The sequence below is a fragment of the Heloderma suspectum genome, chromosome 6 (genome assembly GCF_057233095.1).
Source record: "Heloderma suspectum isolate Gila_16-S chromosome 6, 16-S_ref, whole genome shotgun sequence".
In the NCBI taxonomy this organism is placed as follows: Eukaryota; Metazoa; Chordata; class Lepidosauria; order Squamata; family Helodermatidae; genus Heloderma; species Heloderma suspectum.
This window is the reverse complement of record NC_139463.1, coordinates 84,889,520-84,912,532: the sequence shown is the minus strand read 5'-3', so window position 1 is coordinate 84,912,532 and position 23,013 is coordinate 84,889,520. Positions and strand designations below refer to the sequence as shown.

Genomic DNA, 23,013 nt, shown 5'->3' with positions numbered 1-23,013 from the left:
GACGGAGGTCCGTAACATTGTTCAGGAGGCAGCAACGAAATCCATCCCAAAGAAAAAGAAATGCAAGAAAGCCAAGTGGCTGTCTGATGAGGCTTTACAAGTAGCTGAGGAAAGAAGGGAAGCGAAAAGCAAGGGAGAAAGGGGAAGATATAGCCAACTGAATGCAGAGTTCCAGAGAATAGCAAGGAGAGACAAGAAGGCCTTCTTAAATGAACAATGCAAAGAAATCGAGGAAAACAACAGAATGGGAAAGACTAGAGATCTCTTCAAGAAAATTGGAGATCTCAAGGGAACGTTTTGTGCAAAGACGGGCATGATAAAGGACAAAGAAGGCAGGGACCTAACAGAAGCAGATGAGATTAAGAAGAGGTGGCAAGAATACACAGAAGAACTATACAGGAAAGATCTGAATGTCCCTGATAGCCATGAGAGTGCGGTCACTGAACTTGAGCCGGACATCCTAGAGAGTGAAGTCAAGTGGGCCTTAGGAAGCATTAGTAACAACAAAGCTAGCGGAGATGACAGTATTCCAGCCGAGCTATTTAAAATCCTAAAAGATGATGCTGTTAAAGTGCTGCATTCAATATGCCAACAAATCTGGAACACTCAACAGTGGCCACAAGACTGGAAAAGGTCAGTTTACATTCCAATTCCAAAGAAGGGAAACGCCAAAGAGTGTTCAAACTACCGCACAATTGCGCTCATTTCACATGCCAGCAAGGTGATGCTCAAAATCCTACAAGCTAGGCTTCAGCAGTATGCGAACCAAGAACTACCGGAAGTACAAGCTGGGTTTAGAAGAGGCAGAGGAACTAGAGATCAAATCGCCAACATTCGCTGCATCATGGAGAAAGCAAGAGAATTCCAGAAAAATGTCTATTTCTGCTTCATTGACTACGCTAAAGCCTTTGATTGTGTGGATCACAACAAACTGTGGCAAATTCTTAAAGTGATGGGAGTACCAGACCACCTTACCTGTCTCCTGAGAAACCTGTACGAGGGTCAAGAAGCAACAGTAAGAACCAGACATGGAACAACCGATTGGTTCCAAATTGGGAAAGGAGTACGACAAGGCTGCATATTGTCACCCTGCTTATTTAACTTATATGCAGAGTACATCATGAGAAATGCCGGGTTGGATGAATCAGAGGTAGGAATTAAGATTGCTGGGAGAATTATCAACAACCTCCGATATGCAGACGATACCACCCTAATGGCAGAAAGCGAAGAGGATCTCAAGGGCCTCTTGTTGAGGGTGAAAGAGGAGAGTGCAAAAGCTGGTTTGAAACTCAACATTAAAAAAACGAAGATCATGGCATCTGGCCCCATCACTTCCTGGCATATAGAAGGGGAAGAAATGGAAGCAGTGACAGATTTTACTTTCTTGGGCTCCAAGATCACCGCAGACGGTGACTGTAGCCATGAAATTAAAAGACGCTTGCTCCTTGGGAGGAAAGCTATGGCAAACCTAGACAGCATAGTAAGAAGCAGAGACATCACCTTGCCGACCAAGGTCTGTCTAATCAAAGCTATGGTTTTCCCAGTAGTAATGTATGGCTGTGAGAGCTGGACTATAAGGAAGGCTGAGCGCTGAAGAATTGATGCTTTCAAACTGTGGTGCTGGAGAAGACTCTTACGAGTCCCCTGGACTGCAAGGAGGTCAAATCAGTCCATCCTAAAGGAAATCAACCCTGAGTGCTCATTGGAAGGACAGATACTGAAGCCGAAGCTCCAATATTTTGGCCACCTAATGCGAAGAGAAAACTCTCTGGAAAAGACCCTGATGCTGGGAAAGACTGAAGGCAAAAGGAGAAGGGGACAGCAGAGGATGAGATGGCTAGATAGCATCACCGATGCAATGTATATGAACTTGAGCACGCTCCGGGAGAGAGCGCAGGAAAGGAAGGCCTGGCGTGCTATGGTCCATGGGGTCACGAAGAGTCGGACACGACTGAACGACTGAACAACAACAACACATATGTATAATTTCCCTCCTAAAGGCAGCTTAATAGTCAAACAACTTGTAAAGCCAAGAGGTATACTGATGATCTTTTCCAACTTTTTGCGGATCATAGGAAAAACAAATTCCACATTGGAATGTTCCTTAGCCTTTATTGTTTTTAGCAATAGACCATGACAATTGTTATATAAATAACTGGCACACATATAGATGGATATCCTGTGTGTATGCTATTAGCAGCAAGAATCTAATATGACCAATAAATCACACAGCAAAGGTAATCTTGTCTGTCAATAGGTATTTTTTTAAAATCTATCCTCTATTGTTGTTATCATGCTCATCATTATTTCAGTATTTGACATTTTATGCTTGACATATCTAATATCATGTATGAATCAGTTATGGAAGTCCATGAGTGGCTCAACAGGCTGTTGACAAACAGAGGTGGAATGCAATGAATAGGGTATAAACAACTGACTGGTGTGTGATTTTCAGGTCATTGGATAGTGTGCAAAAAAATCCCTTGGAACACAAAAGAAGTGGATCCTCTTAATCATTAGGCTGAGAACTGGTATAATACGTAATTAAATTCCATAATGTTTGGTAACTAGATAATAATAAATAACGTAAACAATGAAAACCCAAGTACACTCCAAAAATATTTGTTTAAATAGTGGAAAGATCCAGCCAAGGTTAATTCCCATTGATTTTGGTGAGAAAAGTTTGATCTTAGATGCTTGATGTCAGGGTTGCCCCTGAGTGCAGCAATTGGCAGAGTATAGGGATGTCAGAGAATTCCACCATGGATCTCGGGGAGGCCGAATGCCAGTGCATTCGGCCCCCCGAAATCGGTGGCGGAACGGTCTGCCCCCCGCCCCCCTGGGATGAGACATACCTGGGGCGGATCTTCCTGGCGGCGGCGGCTCTGGCGGTGGCTCTGGCGGCGGTTCGGTGGCGGCGGCTGTGGCGGCCGGTCTTCTGACCGGCTGCCGCCGCCGCCATTTCCAGTTAAAAACAACAACAGCAACAACAACAAAACGTGATAGGCTATGTAAATGTTTACGTAGCCTATCACGGCTGACTTACAAAAACAACAACAACAACGCGCGTACACAAATGGCATTTGCATTCCTTATTTTCGCCTATTATTTTAAATAGCGATGCTATTTATCCTTATCCTATTTATTTATCCTATATAAATATCCTTATTTATTTATCCTATTATTTTAAATAGCTACGCTATTTGCGTTCCCCTTATTTTCGCCATCTTAGTCTACGTAAATCTTGACGTAGACTAAGACGTGCCAAAATAAGGAACGCATAAGGAACGCAAATGGTGGTGGCCGTGGCCGCCGCCATTTGCGTACGCGTGTTGTTGTTTTTTGTTTTTGTTTGTTTGTTTTTTAAGTCAGCCGTGATAGGTATGTAAACATTTACGTAGCCTATCACGGCTGACTGCAGGGACTGCAGGGACTCCCTGACTTCAGGGACGCAAATGGCGGTGGCTATGGCTGCCGCCATTTGTGTTCCTGCTAGCCAGCAGCCGGATGTCTGGCTGCTGGCGGAGCCAGCCGGCGGCTCTGCAGAATCCCTGCGGAGCACAGCCGGTCGGCCAGGATTCTGGGGGAGGGGGAGGAACGGAGCGCCTCCCCCCCATCCAGGATTCTGGGGGGAGGGACGGAGCACCTCCCCCCCACCATCAACATAATCCATGAAAGGTAAGTGCCTTTCGTACATCCCTAACAGAGTAGCTCAGAGTCTGAAGAGGAACCGCAAAACATGGGGGAGGAAATTTCCCAGGACTGGACAGAGATGGATAGGCCTACTCCTCAAGCTTCAAAGGCACAGCTGGATGGAGAGGGCCCCTCTTCTCCCATCCCTGTGAGAGATAGCGAACAGGGAGAAGGGGGGCTGGCAGAGCCTGAATTCTTAGATGCTAGATGCAGAGACAAGGGAGAAATGGCAGGGGCAGAGCTTAGGCGATCTGCCCGATTGGCCTGGAGGGAACAGCTGTGCTTAGAGTCCTCACGAGATAGAGGCAGATTCCCCCCCCCTTAAGTTAGGACAGCAAGCTTGCCTGTTCCTCAGATGGTGGACAACTTTCTGGACAACTTTCATAGTTTTCCTTTGAACTCCCTGAAGGTATTTCCTTTGTAGACTGTGGGTCACTGACAATTAGCATCTGAATGACCCATTGAATTAAGTGGATTAAAAGCCTTGGAACTGAAGTCTCTTGTCTGTGTTTTGTTTTGGCTTTTGAAGTTTTACAGCAGGGGCAAACGGAAACGTGATACTTGAATTTTTCCATGGAAATCAACAGGATTTAAATGTACTTCATCTTGGCTAGATTTTATTCATTTTCTTGATTACAAAGGCCAGTGCCTTCAGTTTAAATTTTGAAATATAGAATATTTATTGATTTAAGAGCACAATCCTATACGTGTCTAGTCAGAAGTAAGCTTCAGTGAATTAAATGGGGCTTACTCCCATGTATAGGATTACAACCTAAGTTATACCATGCATATTGCTGTTTATATAGTATTTTTCAGTGTGCAAAGTTCTTCCTAATCTGTTTTAAACTCCACAATGTTCTTGGGTGGCAGGGTTATTCTTATATCCATTATATAACTGGGGGACTGAGGTTGCCTTTCCCAGTGCTGCTTGAACCCAATGAACAGCCAGACTCATAAATATGGGCACAATCCTTCCCCTCCCATGGGTCCAAAGCCTTCTTGATGTACAGAGGAGATGATGATGACAATGATGACGATTACATTCTATACCGCCCCATAGATGAAGCTCCCTGGGCAGTTTACAAAAGTTAAAACATTAAAATACAATATACAAAGTTTAAAAACCATTATGGACAATATATGCAAACAACATATAACTAAAAATAACTTTGAGCTAAAAACAATTTAACAACAACACCCAACAATAAAACCACACAGCTTAAAACCACACAGCTTAAAAACAGTGTACAAGAGTCAGCAAAAAGAACAAGAGTTCTGAAAAGGGAAGACCTGCCGGAATAACAGAGTCTTTAATTCCTGCTTCAAAAACTTCAAAGAGGTCAGCAGGAGCATTTCAATCAGTAGATCATTCCACAAGAGAGGGGCAGCAAAGGAAAAATCCTCTTGCATGTTGCTGACAATCTCATATTAGGCAACTGCAACAGATAGCCCTCAGAGGACCTTAGGTGGAGGACTGGGGCATAGGGGAGAAGGTGCTCCCTAAGGTACTTTGGACCTAGACCATGTAAGGCTTTAAAGCTAAGAACCAGCACTTTATGTTTTGTTGGAAACAGATTGGCAGCCAGTGTAAAGATTTTAAAACTGGTGTAATATGGTCTCCACGAGATGTCCCAGAGACCAACCTGACTGCCATATTTTGTATCAGTTGAAGTTTCCAAACTAAATATGCAGGCAGCCCCAAGTACAGTGCATTACAGAAATCAAGCCTAGAGGTTACCAGCACATGCACCACTGTTAACAGGTCCTCATGTTCCGGGAATGGACATAGCTGTTGTATCAGCTAGGGATGTACGAAACTCCCCTTACCTGGCTCCACCGGGTTCCACTGGGGGGAGAGGCACTCCGTCCCTCCCCCCAGAATCCTCGCTGGGGGGGGAGGCACTCCGCGCCTCCCCCCCGGAATCCTGGCCAGCCAGCTCCGCTCCGCGGGGATTCCGCGGAGCCGCCGGCCGGCTCCACCAGCAGCCGGACATCCGGCCACTGGCTAGCAGGGACACAAATGGCGGCGGCTGTAGCCACTGCTGTTTGTGTCCCTGTAGTCAGCCGTGATAGGCTACGTAAAGACTTACGTAGCCTATCACGTCTGGCTTAAAAAAAACCCCCAGACAACTCACGTACGCAAATGGCAGTGGCTACGGCCGCCTCCAATTGCGTTCCTTATTTTTGGCCATCTTAGTCTATGTAAATATTTACATAGACTATGACAGCGAAAATAAAGGGGAACGCAAATAGCGTACTGGGTGCTATTTGAGTCCCATTTTAGCCTATGTAAATATTTACGTAGGCTAAAACGGTGAATCAAAAAGGGACGCAAATAGCACCCGCTACGCTATTTGCGTTCCCCTTTATTTTTGCTGTCATAGTCTACGTAAATATTTACATAGATTAAGATGGTCAAAAATAAGGAACGCAAATGGCGGCAGCTGTAACCGCCGCCATTTGCGTATGCGGTTTTGTTTGTTTGTTTTACCCAGAGCCCTCCTTGGCTGGAAATCCGGCTGTGGATGGCTCTGGCCTGGGCCTGGCCAGCTGCTCCGCAGAGCTGCCGCAGAGCACAGCCGGCCGTGGAGGATTCCGGGGGGAGGGACGGAACGCCTCCCCCCCCACCATCAACATAATCCGCGGAAAGTGACTTTCGTACATCCCTACTCTGAAGCCAGTTTGAAATGGATCCAGGTAATAAGTTTCATCCGAGACCTGCCTTCTTGATTACCTTGCCCCCAAATGGATTACTTACTGGCCTATAATTAATGAAGTTTAGAGGGTCAAGGTTTTGAAGACCGCTTTCTTCAGAAGCGGTCTAAAAATTGCTTCTTTCAGACACAATGGAAAATTACCTTCCCTCAGGGAGGCATTAATAATATTCAGCAAAAATTGCTTTACCATCTCCCCTCCCTGGACTGCAAGCCAGGATGGGCAGGGATCGAGAAGGCAAGTTGTCTTTTTGACCAAACCAAGTGGCGTGTCGACATCATCAGGAGTCAAGCTGAAAATCATCAATGGGGGGGGAATCCTCGATGGGGGGGGAGGCGATCTGGTCCTCCCCCCCTGAATCCTGCCCAGCAGGCTCCGCTCCGCGGCGGCTCCATGGAGCAGCCGGCCAGGTTTGCCCGCAGCCGGATTTCCGGCTGCGGATGGACTGGTGTGGACACAAATGGCAGCCACCGTAGCGGCCGCCATTTGCGTCCAGCCAGGCTGCTGTGATTTGCATTCCTTTTTTTCCCGCCATAATAGCCTACGTAAATATTTACATAGGCTAGAACAGTTAAAAATAGGGAACGCAAATGGCGGCCGCTGTAGCCGCCACCATTTGTGTACACTGGGTTTTGGGAGGGGGAATACTTACGTAGCCTATCATATAGGCCTGAATACTTACGTAGCCTAAATACTTATGTAGCCTATCACAGCTGCAAGGATGCCAATGGTGGCTGCAGCAGCCCGGCTGCGGCCGGCCAGGAGACCAGCTGTCAGAGCCGCCGCCGCTGGAGCTGCCGCCGCTGGAACTGCTGCCGCTGCATCTGCCCCAGGTAAGTTCCGTCCTGGAAGAATTCCGTGGGGGGGCGGGGGGCAGGAGGCCATTCCGCCATGGATTCCGGGGGGCTGGATTCTAAAGAATCTGGCCTCACTGGAATCCGTGGCGGAATTCTCTGCCATCCCTACTTCACAGTGAGTCTGGTCAGAGGGAAGTTATCTTTGTGGACCACTGCTACGTCGCCTCCCCATCAGCTTCTCCTTACCTGCTCTCCCATGGGGTTCCTGACTGGGAGAAGCTGCATCCATACAGGCCCACTTATCTCCCCCAGCCAAGTCTCCGTAATGCATACCAGGCCAGGCTTTTCATCCTAGATTAAATCATAGATGGTTTCGGTCTTATTCCAGACTTACCTGGCTTTGCAAAGGAGCAGGCAAAGTTTCTGTGGGTGACTTGGCCCGCTCTGGTTGCCCTGTACCTGGGCTGACAGGGCAACCAGAAGGCTGGATAGGTGTAAAATACCTGCCCTCCCTTCTCCTATGGGTTTTTACTCTGCCAGCACCATAGGTCCCCATGCCCCCCACCTGTTACTGCCTCTCCTATATACACAATGCTGACTTTGTCTCAGAAAAGATGTTGAACTCAGCAACATTCAGCAGAATAAACACAGTCAAGCCCAACATCCCACCTCTCACCTGGAATGCACACCTAACACTCCCCTCCCATCTGTCATCTGGGGTGGTGGTGGTGGTGTCACAATTCAGTACCAGCAGGCTCTCACAGTGGGGTATAAAATCACTTCCCTCTCACCTTCAATACTTAACCCATAAAAATAAGGAAGAGTCTAATTGGAAGAACAAACAAAACACATTCAAAAGCCCCCCTCCTCCAGACAACCCCAGAAATCCTCCCCTCGCTCCTCGCAAGGGGAAGAGAAAGAAGGGAAAAACAGAGAGAGGAGAGGAAAAACCAAGGGATATGGTCCTCTCCCTCACTGCCCCCCTGAAGTAGCTCCCCCAAAGAGGCAAACCCCCCTTTGGTGTTGCCCCCTTTGGGGGCACCACTGCTGAGGGTACTGCCACCCACTTTGGCTTCCCTTAAGCCCAGGCCTCTGGAGGGACAGCCAATGGCTGGATGCCAAACACTCCCAGGAAACTGGGCCCTCAGCTGTTTCAGGGAGCCGGAAATCAAGAACCCTTCCCAAGGCCAGACAGGCTACTGTAGCAGTGGTGAAGGAGCAGGGGGTCGAGGCTGGCCAAGAGAAAACAACTCCCACTTGCTCCTTAGATGACTCTCCTGCTGCCACAGTTCTTGCTCTGCTGGGATCCACCTGGACATTCTACTGAACCTTCCCTCTCTCTCCTCCACCATTCCCATGAAGGCATATTGTCAGTACGCTGGGCTAGCCTTCCAGTGCTACCAGCAATTTCTGAAACGACTGTTTTCTGTGCCTCACTGTTGCTCATCCAGATGACTACTCTTCTCCAAGCCTATGGTGCACAGAATAATTGTAATTTCTGTGGAAGAAACCTGTGTGCCAAAGGCCTACGTTGGAACAGACCACTGTATCCATGTGAAATGTGTGAGGGCAACCATTCTCTATGAAATAGCCAGGCTCATTGTATCACAGTCTTCACAGCAGTGAAATGTGCACATGTGGGTGGTGGCTAGATAATTATACTATACTTCCTGCAGAACCCTGTATCCCTATTCAGAGGGGATGGGATGATTTTGCCCATTATTTGTAATTTAGGGATGGGTGAGAAAGTAATTGGGTCTACATTTTAAGGTGAGATCACCCAACTTGCATCTCTTGGAACCAAATATGGACTCAGATCCAATGTGTGGCCAGGAATGCATACATTTATGAGTTTGTGTTGTGCATCTCCACCCCCCAGCATGTGTCATTTTACACAAACTTGAAAAATAAGCAAAGTAAACTGCATACATTTCTAAAATGTGCGCACACATGCTTTAGTCAATAGGTGCATGGCTACAAAAATGCATACATTTGAAACATGCACACAAAAATGCATAGAAATTTCTGTACAGATAAAAAAGCTTGCATGAAACTGGGATGGAATGAGCTTGGTGATGGAAAAATGGTCAAGCTTGAGAAATTTGCCCATTCCTATTTGTAATCAGTCACCATGGTACTGCCCAGTAAGATTAAATGGAATGGGTGAAGTTAAAGCTTTTATTACACGTATTTTCAGTTTTCCTCCAAAAAATCTGAGAAAAAATAATAACAATTCAACATCTCTTAAACCAATCTGATTAATTTTGTGGTGGATCTTAACTTTTCAAGATGCTGATCTCACACCTATAATCTGCTCTTCCCAAGGGCTCTCCAAAATGCCCCCTGCACTTCCTTGTTCCTGAAGCTATAAATCAGGGGGTTGAGGACTGGAGTAATGATGGCATACAGCACAGAAATCAGGCGGTCCTCTTCCATGGAATGAGTGGAGGATGGCCGTATGTAGGTGTAGATGATGGTGCCATAGAAGATGCTCACCACAGTGAGGTGGGACGCACAAGTGGAGAATGCCTTGAGCCTGCCATGAGCTGTGTGGATTTTGAGCACTGAGGAGACAATGAGGATGTAGGAGAGAAGGGTCAGGCAGAACGGCACAATGATAACACACCCAGAGATGGTGAAGGTCACCAACTGGCTAACAAAGGTGTCAGAGCAAGAGAGGTGTAGAAGGGGAGGGATGTCACAGAAGAAATGGTTGATTTTATTGGAGTAGCAGAAATTTAAAGAAAAGACCATTGTTGTGTTGATGATGGAATTCAAATTGCCAATTGCCCAGGAAGCTGCCAACAGACTCCTACGTATTGACTGGTTTATGAGCAGGGTGTAGTGCAACGGGTGACAGATAGCTGCATAACGGTCATATGCCATGGCTGAGAGGAGCACACACTCTGTGCCCCCTAAGGTGACAAAAAAATACATCTGGAGGGCACATCCTATGAAGGAGATGGTCTTGTCCTCTGACAAAAGGTCCCGCAGCATCTTAGGTACTGTGGTGGAAGTGTAGCAGATCTCAACAAAAGAGAGGTTGCCCAGGAGGAAGTACATGGGAGTTTGGAGGCATTGGTCTGTCCAGATCAATGCAATGATGGCTAGATTGCCCACCAACGTTAACAGATAGACTAACAGGCCTATGACGAAGAGAAGAGTCTGGTACTTCAGGTCAACAGAGAATCCCAGGAGGACAAACTCTGTGACACTTGTCTGGTTTAGACTTCCCATAGGCTTGAGAGAGTCTATCTTCAATCAGGACAGTGGGGATTCTTAGATGTTTGATCTCCTAATGCTGGTAGTTCCATAAAGGCAGCTCATAAGAAGCAGTCAGTCAATCACTGCATTTGTAAATCGGTCTTTATTGTTCATGTCCAGTCATCAATGCAACTCCAAATACAGGCAGCAGGCCTAGGGAAGAAGGTAGACCATAATCCAATGTTAGACCATTGGCCCATTTCCAGTGGAATACTTAGTGCCTTCTGTTTGCTGGGATTCTTACAAAAAATCCTAGACCTTATCAGGCAACTTATTTCTTATGTTCTTAGTTTTGCCTTAATTGTTAGAAGATCCTGAATATGCACTCCTGCTTTGTATATTTAGCATATGGGGGGGGGGGGCAGGGACACAGGTATTTTAGAAAAAAACAGAAAAGTAAATCAGGCAAGATTGTAGTCAGACTACGCTGGTCTAGGCAAGATAGCCTCTGCTCTTATATCACTACAAAGCCATGAAGATGAAATCCGGTCCTAGCCAGCCAGCTGAACTGGAGCAGAGAGAAAACCTTGACCATGGCAATAAAGTAATAAAGACATTAAAATACAGGGTTTGCCCATCAGATAAAAAGTACTAATGCTGGGTCCTGATTGTAGGATAATTCTTAACAAATACCTGAGAAATCTCTACATACTATATAGTAAAACTGTAATCACCTGCACAAATCGTTAAGCAAGAAATGCAAGGAAGCATTAAAACTGCATAAAAATAAACAAACATTAATGATCAATACAGAAATCTCAGTACTGGAAAACAATGCTTAATGAAAGAATAGCAAATGAAGCAACATGTCTCATTACTTACTTTGGTTAGCAAGGCACATGACTGAAAATGCTCAGCACAGGCTCAGCATGATCCATCCACTTCCACAAATGCAAAACATGGCCATTATAAGGTGGTCTCCTGTATTTCTGAGGGACACAGATACCCTCTGTGGCTCACCAGGTCCCAACACATAGATTACTCCCAGAAGGAGCATTAGTGTGCAGTTTAGCATGTAGGGTGAGATATGCCAATCTTCAAATCCACCCAGACCAGAACAGAGGTATTTAAACATATATTTATTTATTTATTTCATATTTACATGTATAAACATATACTTATTTATTTCATATTTATTTATTTCATATATTTCTCAGGTCAACTTTGAAAACAAACAACAACTGATTAATAATAACAATAACAATAATATTTCTAATAAAATAACTAACTGAATAAAATAAAGACCTTACACTGCCACTCTGCTAGTTTCAAAAGCTTCTCTCCGTCTTTTCTCACTGACAAGCTGCCTGCTGTGGTTCTACGCACTGACTAACTTGACTCTGGCCCCTAATTCCTCTCTCTCTCTTCACCCTAATGCAATTGCCTGCTTTCCTAACTTCTCTCTATGTGTCCCTGTCCTCCTCCTAACTGACTTTCCCCCCACTGCCTTGAGCTCCACCCAAGATTCCATTTTGATCTCAGCTGTCAGTCATTCCCTCCATTCCCTCTTCTGTTACAGGGGCCTGGAGAAGAGCAGCCCACTGGATAACGGTATATGAGGCAGGGAAGAATCCCCACTATTGGCAAAGGGTAGGCATGTTGTCATGCATCTGGCACAGACATAGCATGCCCAGCAGAGGGATGGAGGGGAGGACTCCACAAGAAGGCTGATGTGGGAGGTCCCCCTCCATGCACACAGAGCTCTGTGCACAAAAGGGAAGGGCTCCTACCATGATTCTTCTACAGTAAGGATATAGATGCTTTCCTCAATAAAAGAGAAGACACTGGTGAATATGAGGCCCTTCTATACTCTGTACCACAGAGACACACATACACACAAATTAAGTGATAAGGCAGTCTTCACCAGCATGGAGTTCTCTGTGTCTCCTCCTCCTCCTCCCTGGCTAGATTTTTGGAGTATAATTCCCATCACCCAACCATTGGCTATGCTGTCTGGGGATGATGGGAGTAGTAGTCCAAAACATCTAGCAGATCACATTGGGGAGGGATGTATAAAGTAAGGAGGATTCTGAGAATGGAATCCATTTTGCAAATGCAGCATGTCAGCTTAATTTATTCTGCATCATGGAATCATTAAAAACAACAACACTTTTTAAAAAAGAAATGGGAGAAGGACTATTGCTAGAGAAAGGAATGAGCTGTAGGGACAGCGTCTGAGAAAGTGTAGCCTTAGGAGAAGGATGTGTGGAATCACTTCTCCTGAGTTTCATCTTGCCTTATCATGCAAGCTCATCTGTTGCCCCTTGAGCTTCCCTGGTTCCTGCCTCCCAGCAGCCCCTATAAAATAAAGAAGGTAGAGATCACTGGCAGGGTGGTCAACAGCTTCTGCACAGAGCTCCTAAACTGTGCTCCTTTCTGATCTTTTCTGCTTGTTTTGCCCTGAATCCTGTCCAATGTGCTTGCATATTCCCACTCCTGTTTGACCTTAGCTTACCTTTGCTCCTGCTATACTATTAATCTTCAACTGGTGGGATGGGACTCACTACTAAGCTGCAGTCAGACCTAACGTGGATGGCAACATCAGGGCTACCATCATGGCATGTACACATGTCGTAACAAATTAAGAAATGGATCCCGAAATGTATGTTTGGGCTAACGATGTATCCTGGGTCTGAAAAAGTAAACATTGACAGTGCTATGCTACCCATCATGGCTTGGCACCTGACAAAGAAGCTTTCAGGGCCTTGGGTTTAAGGCTGGAGTCAGACATGATTTTTAGAGCTGAAAATGGTTTCAGCAGTGCTTAGCTTACATCGGTTGGATTTTAATGCAACATTTTCTAATTTCACACATTGGAACCAATACATGAACTGAAACTCAGTTATTCTTCAAGATTTGCACCACCACACATTTTGCAAAGGAGTTCTCCAATAAAAAAAGTAAAAATGTGTGTAATATGTATTTATTTTATGTATGTATGCGTTTATTTGATTCGTATCCTGCCTTTCCACCAAGAAAAATGGCACTCAAGGCAGCTAGGGGAAAGTGCATACAGAACTGTGTATGTTAATGAAAGTAATGTTCAAAAATGCATTAGATGAGAAAGAACTGCTTGAAAAAAGTGTAAAGTAGGCAAAATTGCATGTAAAATGCATGTATTTCGAGAAATGCACGCAAAAATGTGTATGATTTTTCTAGAAAACTTAAGGAAAAAAATTGTAAACGTTGGGATGAATCTAAATGAACACTTGAAACATTCTCAACGTTTGGAATGAACAGAACTTAAGACTGAAAAAGCTGACATATTCATCCATCCCTAGTATTTCATTTTCCCCAAAGAAAGCAGGTGGAGTGTTCAGACCACAAGAAGTAATCACTATTTGAAGCTGTCTTCAGCTTTATGGAACAGCCATTGTTTGTTTCTAGTCATATGCACCAAACCCTGTGGGCCTCCCAGAGTTGATGAGTCATCTCTAACTTCCTTTAAAGGTCTCCTTCACCAACATAAGTTTAGAAGTGTGATGTTTCATGAAAAAGGAATGTGACATTCTTGGAAGAGTGAAAGCTAAAAGAAAGTGACATGGAGAACCTAACTTTAGGGGTCTCCAACCACCTAACCCTCAAGCCATAAACAGAGGTGCTTTCACACTCCAGAAAATTATGGCAATATTCCTTTGGTAAGAAATCAGGAAGAACCAATTTATTACCTGTTAGGCATACTGCTTCAGGATGTAAGAGAGAAAGCAGTATTGCCAGCCACTGGCAACAGGTTCTTCTTTTTTGTCATTGGAAGTTGGAACTGTCTCATCATCCAGAGTAGTTCAAGTTCTATGTGTCTCAGTTTCCTCTTTCAGAGGGTAGCATTTATCATCTGAGAACCTTCATCTCTTCGCTATTACTATGGAATTTCTACTACAGTCACAGTTTTGTTGTTGTTTCTTAAAACCCCTGGGGCTGACAGAAATAATTGGCATGAGGAAAAGAAGAACACCTGGGTCATTAACATTGTCTCTTGTTGGAGGAGGAGAAGACACAAATCCTGAACACTGACCTAGACTTGGACGCTGCTGGGGTGTGTCAGTAATAGTTCCAAGGAACTGTTGTGCACTGAAGAAGGTTACATATTTCCTTAAACAGGTGGCTGCCGCTGACCAAGGTCTCCTCCCATGATCCTCCAGTAACATTTGGTTAAAGAAGTCATGTCATGTGTCATCATATTGGTCCTTGTCTCTCAATCCCTTCTCTGCTTTATTGGTTGCTGCTTGGGGTGAGGGTGGGCACACAATGAGCACAACGAATGACACATCTGCTTTAACGACACTGGGGGTGTTGAGCCTCTTTTAGCCCAAGGGCTAAATTAACTTTCAGAGAAGCTCCCAGGGGCCAACTTCCTGGTGGTGGCCAGGGCTGAAGGCAAAATGGGACAGGGACAAAGGCCAAGGCTGTGCAGGCAAAATACCAACCTCCTCAGCACAGTATAACTTAAAGCTCTCACCACTAGTAATGAAACCTTGGGAGAGGCATGTCCACCTTTTCGAATGGGGAAGTAGTCAGGAAACGACCAGGTGATTGACAGTTGGGGAAGAGGGTCAGGGCATGGAAAGGTGGTGGGGGCTTTAGGGGACCCAAAGAGGGCTAGATTTGACCCACAGGCCTGAGGCCCCGCACCCTTGAACTACATTTTACTAGGAGAAGTGGCCCAGCAGGAGGCACAAGTAAGGCCCTGAGAATGGCTTCTTTCTCAGCCACTAGTTAATCTTTACATCTCCTGACAACATCAAAAGTGAATGCAGTGATATAAATGGGCCTTTGTTAGTTCCAGGACAGGAGTTGTCATGAGACGTGGATGCCTGAGTTGTAGGAGAAGATGGCACACCCTCCCATTCCACATGCAGAATCTGATCAGACTACTACAAAAATCTTCCTTCAGTGTTTGTGGAAGGACAGCGTTGAACCCCACAACCAAAAAGTACAGGGCCATTCACACACAGCTCTGCACTGCAGTGTTTTCCACCACTTCCTGTCCCATAGTATCAGCTCTCTGAGGTGGCCACCCTACTCTACCTAATGGCAGGGCTGATGCTGTCCAGGATGAACAATTGTCTTTATTTTAATGGAAGGATGAGCTGGTCCACTCTGGTCAATGGCACATAGAGTCCCCCTTATCATGATATCCATAGTAGGGGAGTGTCACAGCATGCGTCTGAAGCAGAGTATCCCTCTTCTCCCATTCCAGTTTATAACTTCGAAATTCCCCCCTTACCGATCCTGATCTCCACTGCCGAGCTAAAGGTTGATCACCTGGGTAGGAAGAAGTGGACAAAGCTCCCTGGGCCCCCCAAAGAGCAACCAAGGATCACAGGTTTTCCCCTGTGGACTAGAACACTGACACCTTGGAAGGGTATGCAAATCATATTAGGTGCGTTCCAGCGGAAATTCAAAACTTTAAAGCACCATCGATTTCAGTGGGAGAGAGTGGAGGACATGATTGACTGTCCTACTGAAAGCAATGGGAAGGAAAAATAGTTAACATGCCTGGACCATGGCCAGTCATATTTTTCTATAAGCATATAACAAATAAAAATACTTAGGGCAGCATCCATCCCCATGAGGGTGCAGCAGTCCCTATAGGAGAGGATTTCCACTGAGCTGGAGCCCTCTCCCTTTCCTGACTTGGCTGGTCCTTCACGTATTTACAGGGCAGGGCGTAAAAAAGATTTACGTAGGCTAAAATGGCGAATCAAAAAGGGACGCAAATAGCGCCTGCTACGCTATTTGCGTTCCCCTTTATTTTCGCTGTCATAGTCTATGTAAATATTTACGTAGATTCAGACAGCGAAAAATAAGGAATGCAAATGGCGGCGGCCGTAGCTGCCGCCATTTGCGTATGCGGGTTTTTTTTTTTAAAAAACCCACCCAGCCATGATAGGCTGCGTAAAGATTTACATAGCCTATCACATCTCTCTCTCTCTCTCTTTTTTAAACAAGAGTGGAAATGGTCGCGGCGGCAGCCGCCGCCCGGAAGTTCCGCCCCAGGTAAGTCTCGTCCCGGGGGGATCCGCGGGGGGCGGGGGGGTGGCAGGCTGTTCCGCCACAGAGTTTGGGGGCCCGAATGCACTGGCATTCAGCCTCACCGAGATCCATGGTGGAATTCTCTGACATCCCTAGAATCAGTGGCTTATCTAAGTCTTGTCTGTTCTGACTGGCTGAGGATTGAACCTGAGGCCTTCTGCATCCAAAATAAGTGTTCTACCAGGATCGGTGGCCCCTCAGTTCTGTGAAAAGGATAAACGGAATGAGTGAGGTCAAAGCACACAGTCATTCACCCCCTCACCCCCCTTTTCTCTATCTCTCTGACACACAAACACACGCATGGACACGCGCAAACACAAACACACACGCACGCGCTCGTGCGCACATGCAGTCCCTCCCTCCCTTACAGGGATTTCTGGTGTGTGAGAGAGCAGTTAAATACAGAGGTCCCTGCAGACAAAATGGCTGTTTCCCTTCAGCAGAAGAGAAACAATACTATTGCTCAGGGTCACTGGAAGGGAGACATTAACCTCCCACCGACTGCACCAGCAGACAAGATTGTTGTTTCGCTGCTACCATTCAGAGAGGGGAAACAGAATATAGATCAGGATTTGTGTGGAGGGGAGTTTCAGCCTTCACTCCCAGCAATCTTTCCTGCATCAGAATTGCTGCGAGGGGGGGGGCAAGGTCAAATTCCCCCCTTGCCAGTCATGATCTCCACTGCTGAGTTAAAGGCTGATCACCTGTGTAGGAAGAAGCAGTGGATAAAGCTCCCTGGGCTACTTGAAGAACAACCAAGGATCACAGGTTTTCCCCTGTGGACTAGAACATTGACTCCTTGGAAACATATGCGAATTATATTAGGCATGTTCCATCTGAAATTCAAAACTTTAAAGCACCATCGATTTCAGTGGGAGAGAGTGGAGGACATGATTGACTTTCTTACTGAAAGCAATGGGAAGGAAAAATAGTTAACTAGGCCTGGACAATGACCAGTCATATTTTTCTATATGCATATAACAAATAAAAATACTTAGGGCACCATGCATCCTCAAGAGGGTGTAGCAGTCCCTGTAGGAGGGGATTGCCACTGGGCTGGAACCCTCTCCCTTTCCTGCCTTCGCTGGTTCTTGAAGTACCTGCAGGCGCTTGCCTAGATTATAACATACTAGTCGTTACTTACAGTCGGACGGTAGCATGCCCATCCTGTAGAATGGTTCAAGTGTAACATTTGTATTTGCTTTTAGAGTTTCATTAAAAACAACATGGGATTCAATTAGTGTAATGTCATAATGTTAATAGATATGTATGTGTCCAGTCACTGGCATTCAAAGCAAAACAAAGCTTCCTGTTATGTCATGAAGAATGTGCAATTTATATCTGAAGAAAGGGTCTTGCTAAGTCCATTTAATTTGATTCCTGTTGAGTTCTTCTCATGACATTCCGGACAGCCCCATGCACATCCTTGTTCCTCAAGCTGTATATAATTGGATTAAGCATAGGCATAAGGATCCCATAGAGCACAGGCAATACGCGGTCCTGCTCCTGAAAGTAAATAGAGTTGGGACGAAGATAGGTGAAGAAGATGGTGCCAAAATAGATGTTAACTACAGTCAGGTGAGAAGCACAGGTGGAAAATGCCTTGAGATGCCCTTCCTTGGTATGGATCCTGAGGATGGCTAAGACAATGTAGACATATGACACTAGGGTAACCAGAAATGAACCCATGGTCACAACTCCACCCACCACATAGGTAGCAATTTGATTGGCCTGCGTGTCAGAGCAGGAGAGCTGGAATAGGGGAGGGATGTCACAGAAAAAGTGTTGGATAACATTGTCCCGGCAGAAAGACAAAAGGGACATCAGGCCAGAGTGCACGCCTGAGTTGGATAAGCCAAGAGTCCAAGCAGCTGCTGCAAGCCAGACACACACCTTGGGGCTCATGAGCACACTATAATGCAATGGATGGCAGATGGCTGCATACCGGTCATATGCCATGACCCCCAGTAGAAGGCACTCAATGCCACCAAAGGAGATAAAGAAGTACATCTGGGTGAAACAGCCTGCCAGGGAGATGCTCTTGTCCTGAGAGAGGTAGTTCACCAGCATCTTGGGCACAGTGGATGTTGTGTAGCCAATGTCCACCACAGAGAGATTCCCCAGGAAGAAATACATGGGGTTGTGAAGTCTCTTGTCCAAGCTGATCAGGAGAAGGATAAGTATGTTCCCAATCAGAGCCACCAAGTAAATGACAAGAAAGAGAGCAAAGAAGATGAGTTGGACCACAGGGTTGCTGGAGAGTCCCAGAAGTATAAATTCAGTGACAGCTGTTCCATTCCACATCATCTGGTATGAGGACTCCATCTGAGAAGGAATATTGATGGAACATTTTTTTAGTCATCTTTCCTGCCAAATGGTGAGCCCTAAGTATATGCCTTATACACAAAGACAAGCACAAGAGCTGTCAGAGCACTCTGATTTTCCCCTGCCTTTTCTCACCTTCTCCAGTCTTTCCTGCATCCTGGCCCTATTTCGAATGCTCAGACTTACTATCCCTTTAATGTGCCGAGGAAAAAAAAGACTTACCCTTCCTCCCACAATCCTGTGATCCCAAGAGCATATGAAAGAGCAGTCCTGTCCCATTACCCAGCATTTCCCATGCAAAGTTATTTGTCTCCCACCATGGCTCCTATTCCTGTGGTTATTGAAAGCCATTTTTTGCCACACCGAAGGGATTTTTAAAAAACTCATACCACTTTCCCTGCCATTCAAAGTGATATATTATACCTATGGGCAGTTACTTTATTACAGCATGGCACAGTCACATAACAAAGTGCTTGAGTGAACATGTCCATTGTCAGATACTCGTATGTTCATTTGGGAGTGCAGGGTGTGTGGCAGTGGTCACCAATTAGGACACCATATGCCCTGTTCGCAGGTTCCCGGTCGACAGCTGGTTGGCCAGTGTGTGAACAGAATCCTGGACTAGACAGACCCTTGGTCTGATCCAGCAGGGCTCTTCCTATGTTCTTATGTTCTTTAAAAAGGGCTGCAGTCACTGCACCCATCATCCTATTGGAAAGGCATCAGGAGCCATCTGTTCACAAGACCTGTGGCCAAAGACAGCGGATTATCCCCCCCTCTCCCCAAGTTACAGGTGGTATGGTAGAGGTATTGCTCTTGCTTGTGGCATGCATACTCATCCTGCTATTTCAGTGCAGATGTCATGCTATGCACAACGTGAAAGAGTGCACATTCATAGCTAACCACAGTTTAAATTGCCAGTTACTCTGGAGATCCATGATCAGATTTCCCAGTATGGCTACTTTTATGTTAAAGCTGAGTCTGGGCAGTCCACATTTAATTGGAGCAGTGGCACTGTGGCAGGGAGCATTTATCCTTTATTCTAAAGTATTGCATTGGGAAAGGCCATAGCTCAGTCGTAGAGCAAATTCTTTGCATGTAGTAAGCCCCAGTTTCAATCTATTACTTCTCAAAATAGGGCTGGAAAAAACTGCTGTCTGAAACCCTAGACAGCCACTGCCAGTCAGTACTGAGCTGTGGCCTGGCCTATGACGGATCGCAACAGCAGCTCTATCACCATGCACACATATGGCAAAAGGTGAATAAGTGGGTCCCAAATGTGTGATTGGGCTAAAAGTGTATTCTGGGTCTGACAAGGTTGAAGACTACTCGTGCCATGGCTTGGCCCCTGAAATAAGCCATGCAGGGCCCTGGGTAGAAGGCTGGAAGCAGACATATATTTCAAAGATAACAATGATTTTAGTTCTTCCTTGCTTCCCATTCTGTACCTGTTAGGATGGGGAAGAAATGTCCTAATTTTACAATTCAAACCAACAGAAAAACCGGGAGTCGGTTATCCTCCACAATTCACATTACACCAAATTTTGCAATGGAGTTCTCCAATGCAAAATAATATGCACAAATACATATATTAGAGGTCAGTGTATTACATACAGAAATGAGTGTATTAATGAAAATAACATTAGAATTGCTTGAAAAAAATTTATATTAGGCAAAATTGCATAAGAAAGTTTATGTATTTGGAGAAATGTGCAGAAAGGTATCTATGATGTTTTTTCATGCAAAAATTCTCAAAGTTTGCAATGGATCTAAATCAGCACAGGAAAAATTCTGCACATTTGGAATGAACTGAGCTTAAGACTGGAAAAAACTAAACTAAACAGATTCATCCATTCCCACTTCATCTATATTTCATTTCTCCCCAAAGAAATCAGGTGGAGCATTCACACCACAAGAAACAAACACTCTCTGAAACTATCTTGAAGAGTATGAAAAGGCTATTGTTTGTTTCTCGCCATATGGACTGACCCCCAACAGGCCTTTCAGAGTTGACCAGTTATCTCTCACTTTCTTTAAATGTCTTCTCTACCAAAATCAGGTAGGAATGGAGATCCTATTTTTAGGTCTTTCCAACCACCAAACCCTCAGGCCATCGACTGAGGTGCTTTCACACTCCAGAAAATATTGGAAGACTTCTTTGGTAAGAACTTAGGAAGAACGTATTTGGTACCTGTCAGGCATGCTGCTTCATGATGTAAGAGAGACATCATTATTGCCAGTCACTCGCAACGGGTTCTTCTTTCTTGGCATTGGAACTGTGTCACCATCCAGAGTAGCCCAAGTTCTCTGTGTGTCAGTTTTCATTTCTTCATGGTAGCATTTATCTGAGGACCTTCATCTCTTCCCTATTACTATGGAACTTCTATTACAGTCACAGTTTTCTTCTTGCTGTTTTTAAAGCCCCTGGGGCTGACAGAAATAATTGGCATGAGGAAAAGAAGAACACCTGGGTCATTAACACTGTCTCTTGCTGGAGGAGGAGGAGAATTGAAGCCACAAATCCTCAACACTGACCATGGCTTTGGAAGCAAACTAGACTTTGAGTCTGCTAGGGCTGACAGTAATAGTTCCAAGAGACCATTTTGTATTGAAGACTACATCTTTCCTTGAACAGTGGCTGATGCTGAGCAAGGTCTCCCCCCATGATCTCCTCACCGTAACATCTGTTTAAAGAAGCCATGTCATGTGACATCATGCTGTTCCTTGTCTCTCAATGCCTTCTCCTCTTTATTGGCTGCTGGTTGAAGTGGGGGTGGACAAACCTTGAGCACAATGACATCATGGATCTGCTTTAACTACACCAGAGGTGCTGAACCTCTTTCAGCCCCAGGGACAAATTCACTTGGTGATTTCCTTGTGTTGGGTGAGGCTGAAGGGAAAATGGGGCAGGTCCAAAGGCAAAGGCTGTGCAGTCAAAATACCAACACCTGCCATGTATTTTAACTTAAACCCCTTATTGCCACTAACTAAACCTTAGAAGGGGCATGTCAACCATTTAAAATGGGAAAAAGTACACAAGTCATGAAACTACCAAAGGAATGGCAGTTGGGGAAAAGCGGCTGCACCCATCGGAAGGTGGCAGGGGGTTCAGGGGACCCAGGGAATGCTGGATGTGGGCCACAACCCTGAGGTTCTGCTCCCCTGAGCTACAAATTAGCTGGACAAGTGGCCAAGCAGGCGGTGCACAAGTAAGGCCCTGAGAATGGCACTTTCTCACCCACTAGACAGTCCATGGTGGTGGTTGACAACATAAGAATTGAATGCACTGATAAATGGGCCTCTGTTAGTTCCAGTTCCAGTTCCAATTCAATAAAATTCAATTCTATGTGTGGATGGAACATTGAGTCCCACTTATCATGACATTCCATAGTTGGGGAGTGTCACAGCAGGCATCTGAAGCAGGTTATCCCCCTTCTCCCATTCCAGGTAATATCTTTGAAATTGTCTTTCAAGGAATCAGTGGCCTAGCTAAGTCTTGTCTGTTCTGAGTGGCTGATGATTGAACCTAAGGCCTTCTGCATCCAAAATAAGTGTTCTACCAGAAGCGGTGACCCCTCAGTTCTGTGAAAAGGATAAATGGAACGAGTGCGGTCAGGACACACAGCCATTCACCCCCTCACCCCTGCATTCTCTCTCTCTCTCTCTCTCTCACACACACACACACACACACGTGTACACACAGAGTCCCTCCCATGCTTGCAGGGATTTCTGGTGTGTGTGTGCAAGAGAGGTTAAATACAGAGGTCCCTGCAGACAAAATGGCTGTTTCCCTTCAGCTAATAGCAGAAGGGAAACAACAATATTGCTCAGGGCCACTGGAAGGGAGATTTTAACCTCCCACCAACCCCACCAGCAGACAAGACTGCTGTTTCGCTGCTATCATTCACAGAGAGGGAACAGAATATAGATCAGGATTTGTGGGGAGGCGAGCTTTAGCCTCCACCCCCAGCAATCTTTCCTGCATCAGAATTGCTGATGGGGGGGAGGTCAAATTCCCCCCTCGCCGATCCTGATCTCCCCTGCTGAGCTAAAGGCTGATCACCTGTGTAGGAAGAAGCAGTGGATAAAGCTCCCTGGGCTACTTGAAGAACAACCAAGGATCACAGGTTTCCCGCTGTGGACTAGAACACTGACACTTTGGAAATGTATGCAAATTATATTAGGC

The 23,013-nt window shown here is 45.6% G+C and overlaps 2 protein-coding genes across 2 annotated transcripts; both read right to left on the bottom strand.

The window, feature by feature from the left end:
* Positions 1-9,509: 9,509 nt before the first annotated feature.
* Positions 9,510-10,442, bottom strand: LOC146341651 (olfactory receptor 5F1-like). The gene has a single exon (XM_084808395.1). It carries the CDS (start codon positions 10,440-10,442, stop codon positions 9,510-9,512), a length of 933 nt encoding a protein of 310 aa, XP_084664521.1.
* A 7,428-nt stretch (positions 10,443-17,870) lies between these two features.
* On the bottom strand, positions 17,871-18,827 carry LOC146341650 (olfactory receptor 5AP2-like). The gene has a single exon (XM_084807595.1). It carries the CDS (start codon positions 18,825-18,827, stop codon positions 17,871-17,873), a length of 957 nt encoding a protein of 318 aa, XP_084663721.1.
* Positions 18,828-23,013: the final 4,186 nt, after the last annotated feature.

What these genes read in the sequence shown, in the direction of transcription:
- LOC146341651 (XM_084808395.1), bottom strand. Translation starts at nt 10,442, where the DNA reads ATGGGAAGTCTAAACCAGACAAGTGTCACAGAGTTTGTCCTCCTGGGA.
- LOC146341650 (XM_084807595.1), bottom strand. Translation starts at nt 18,827, where the DNA reads ATGGAGTCCTCATACCAGATGATGTGGAATGGAACAGCTGTCACTGAA.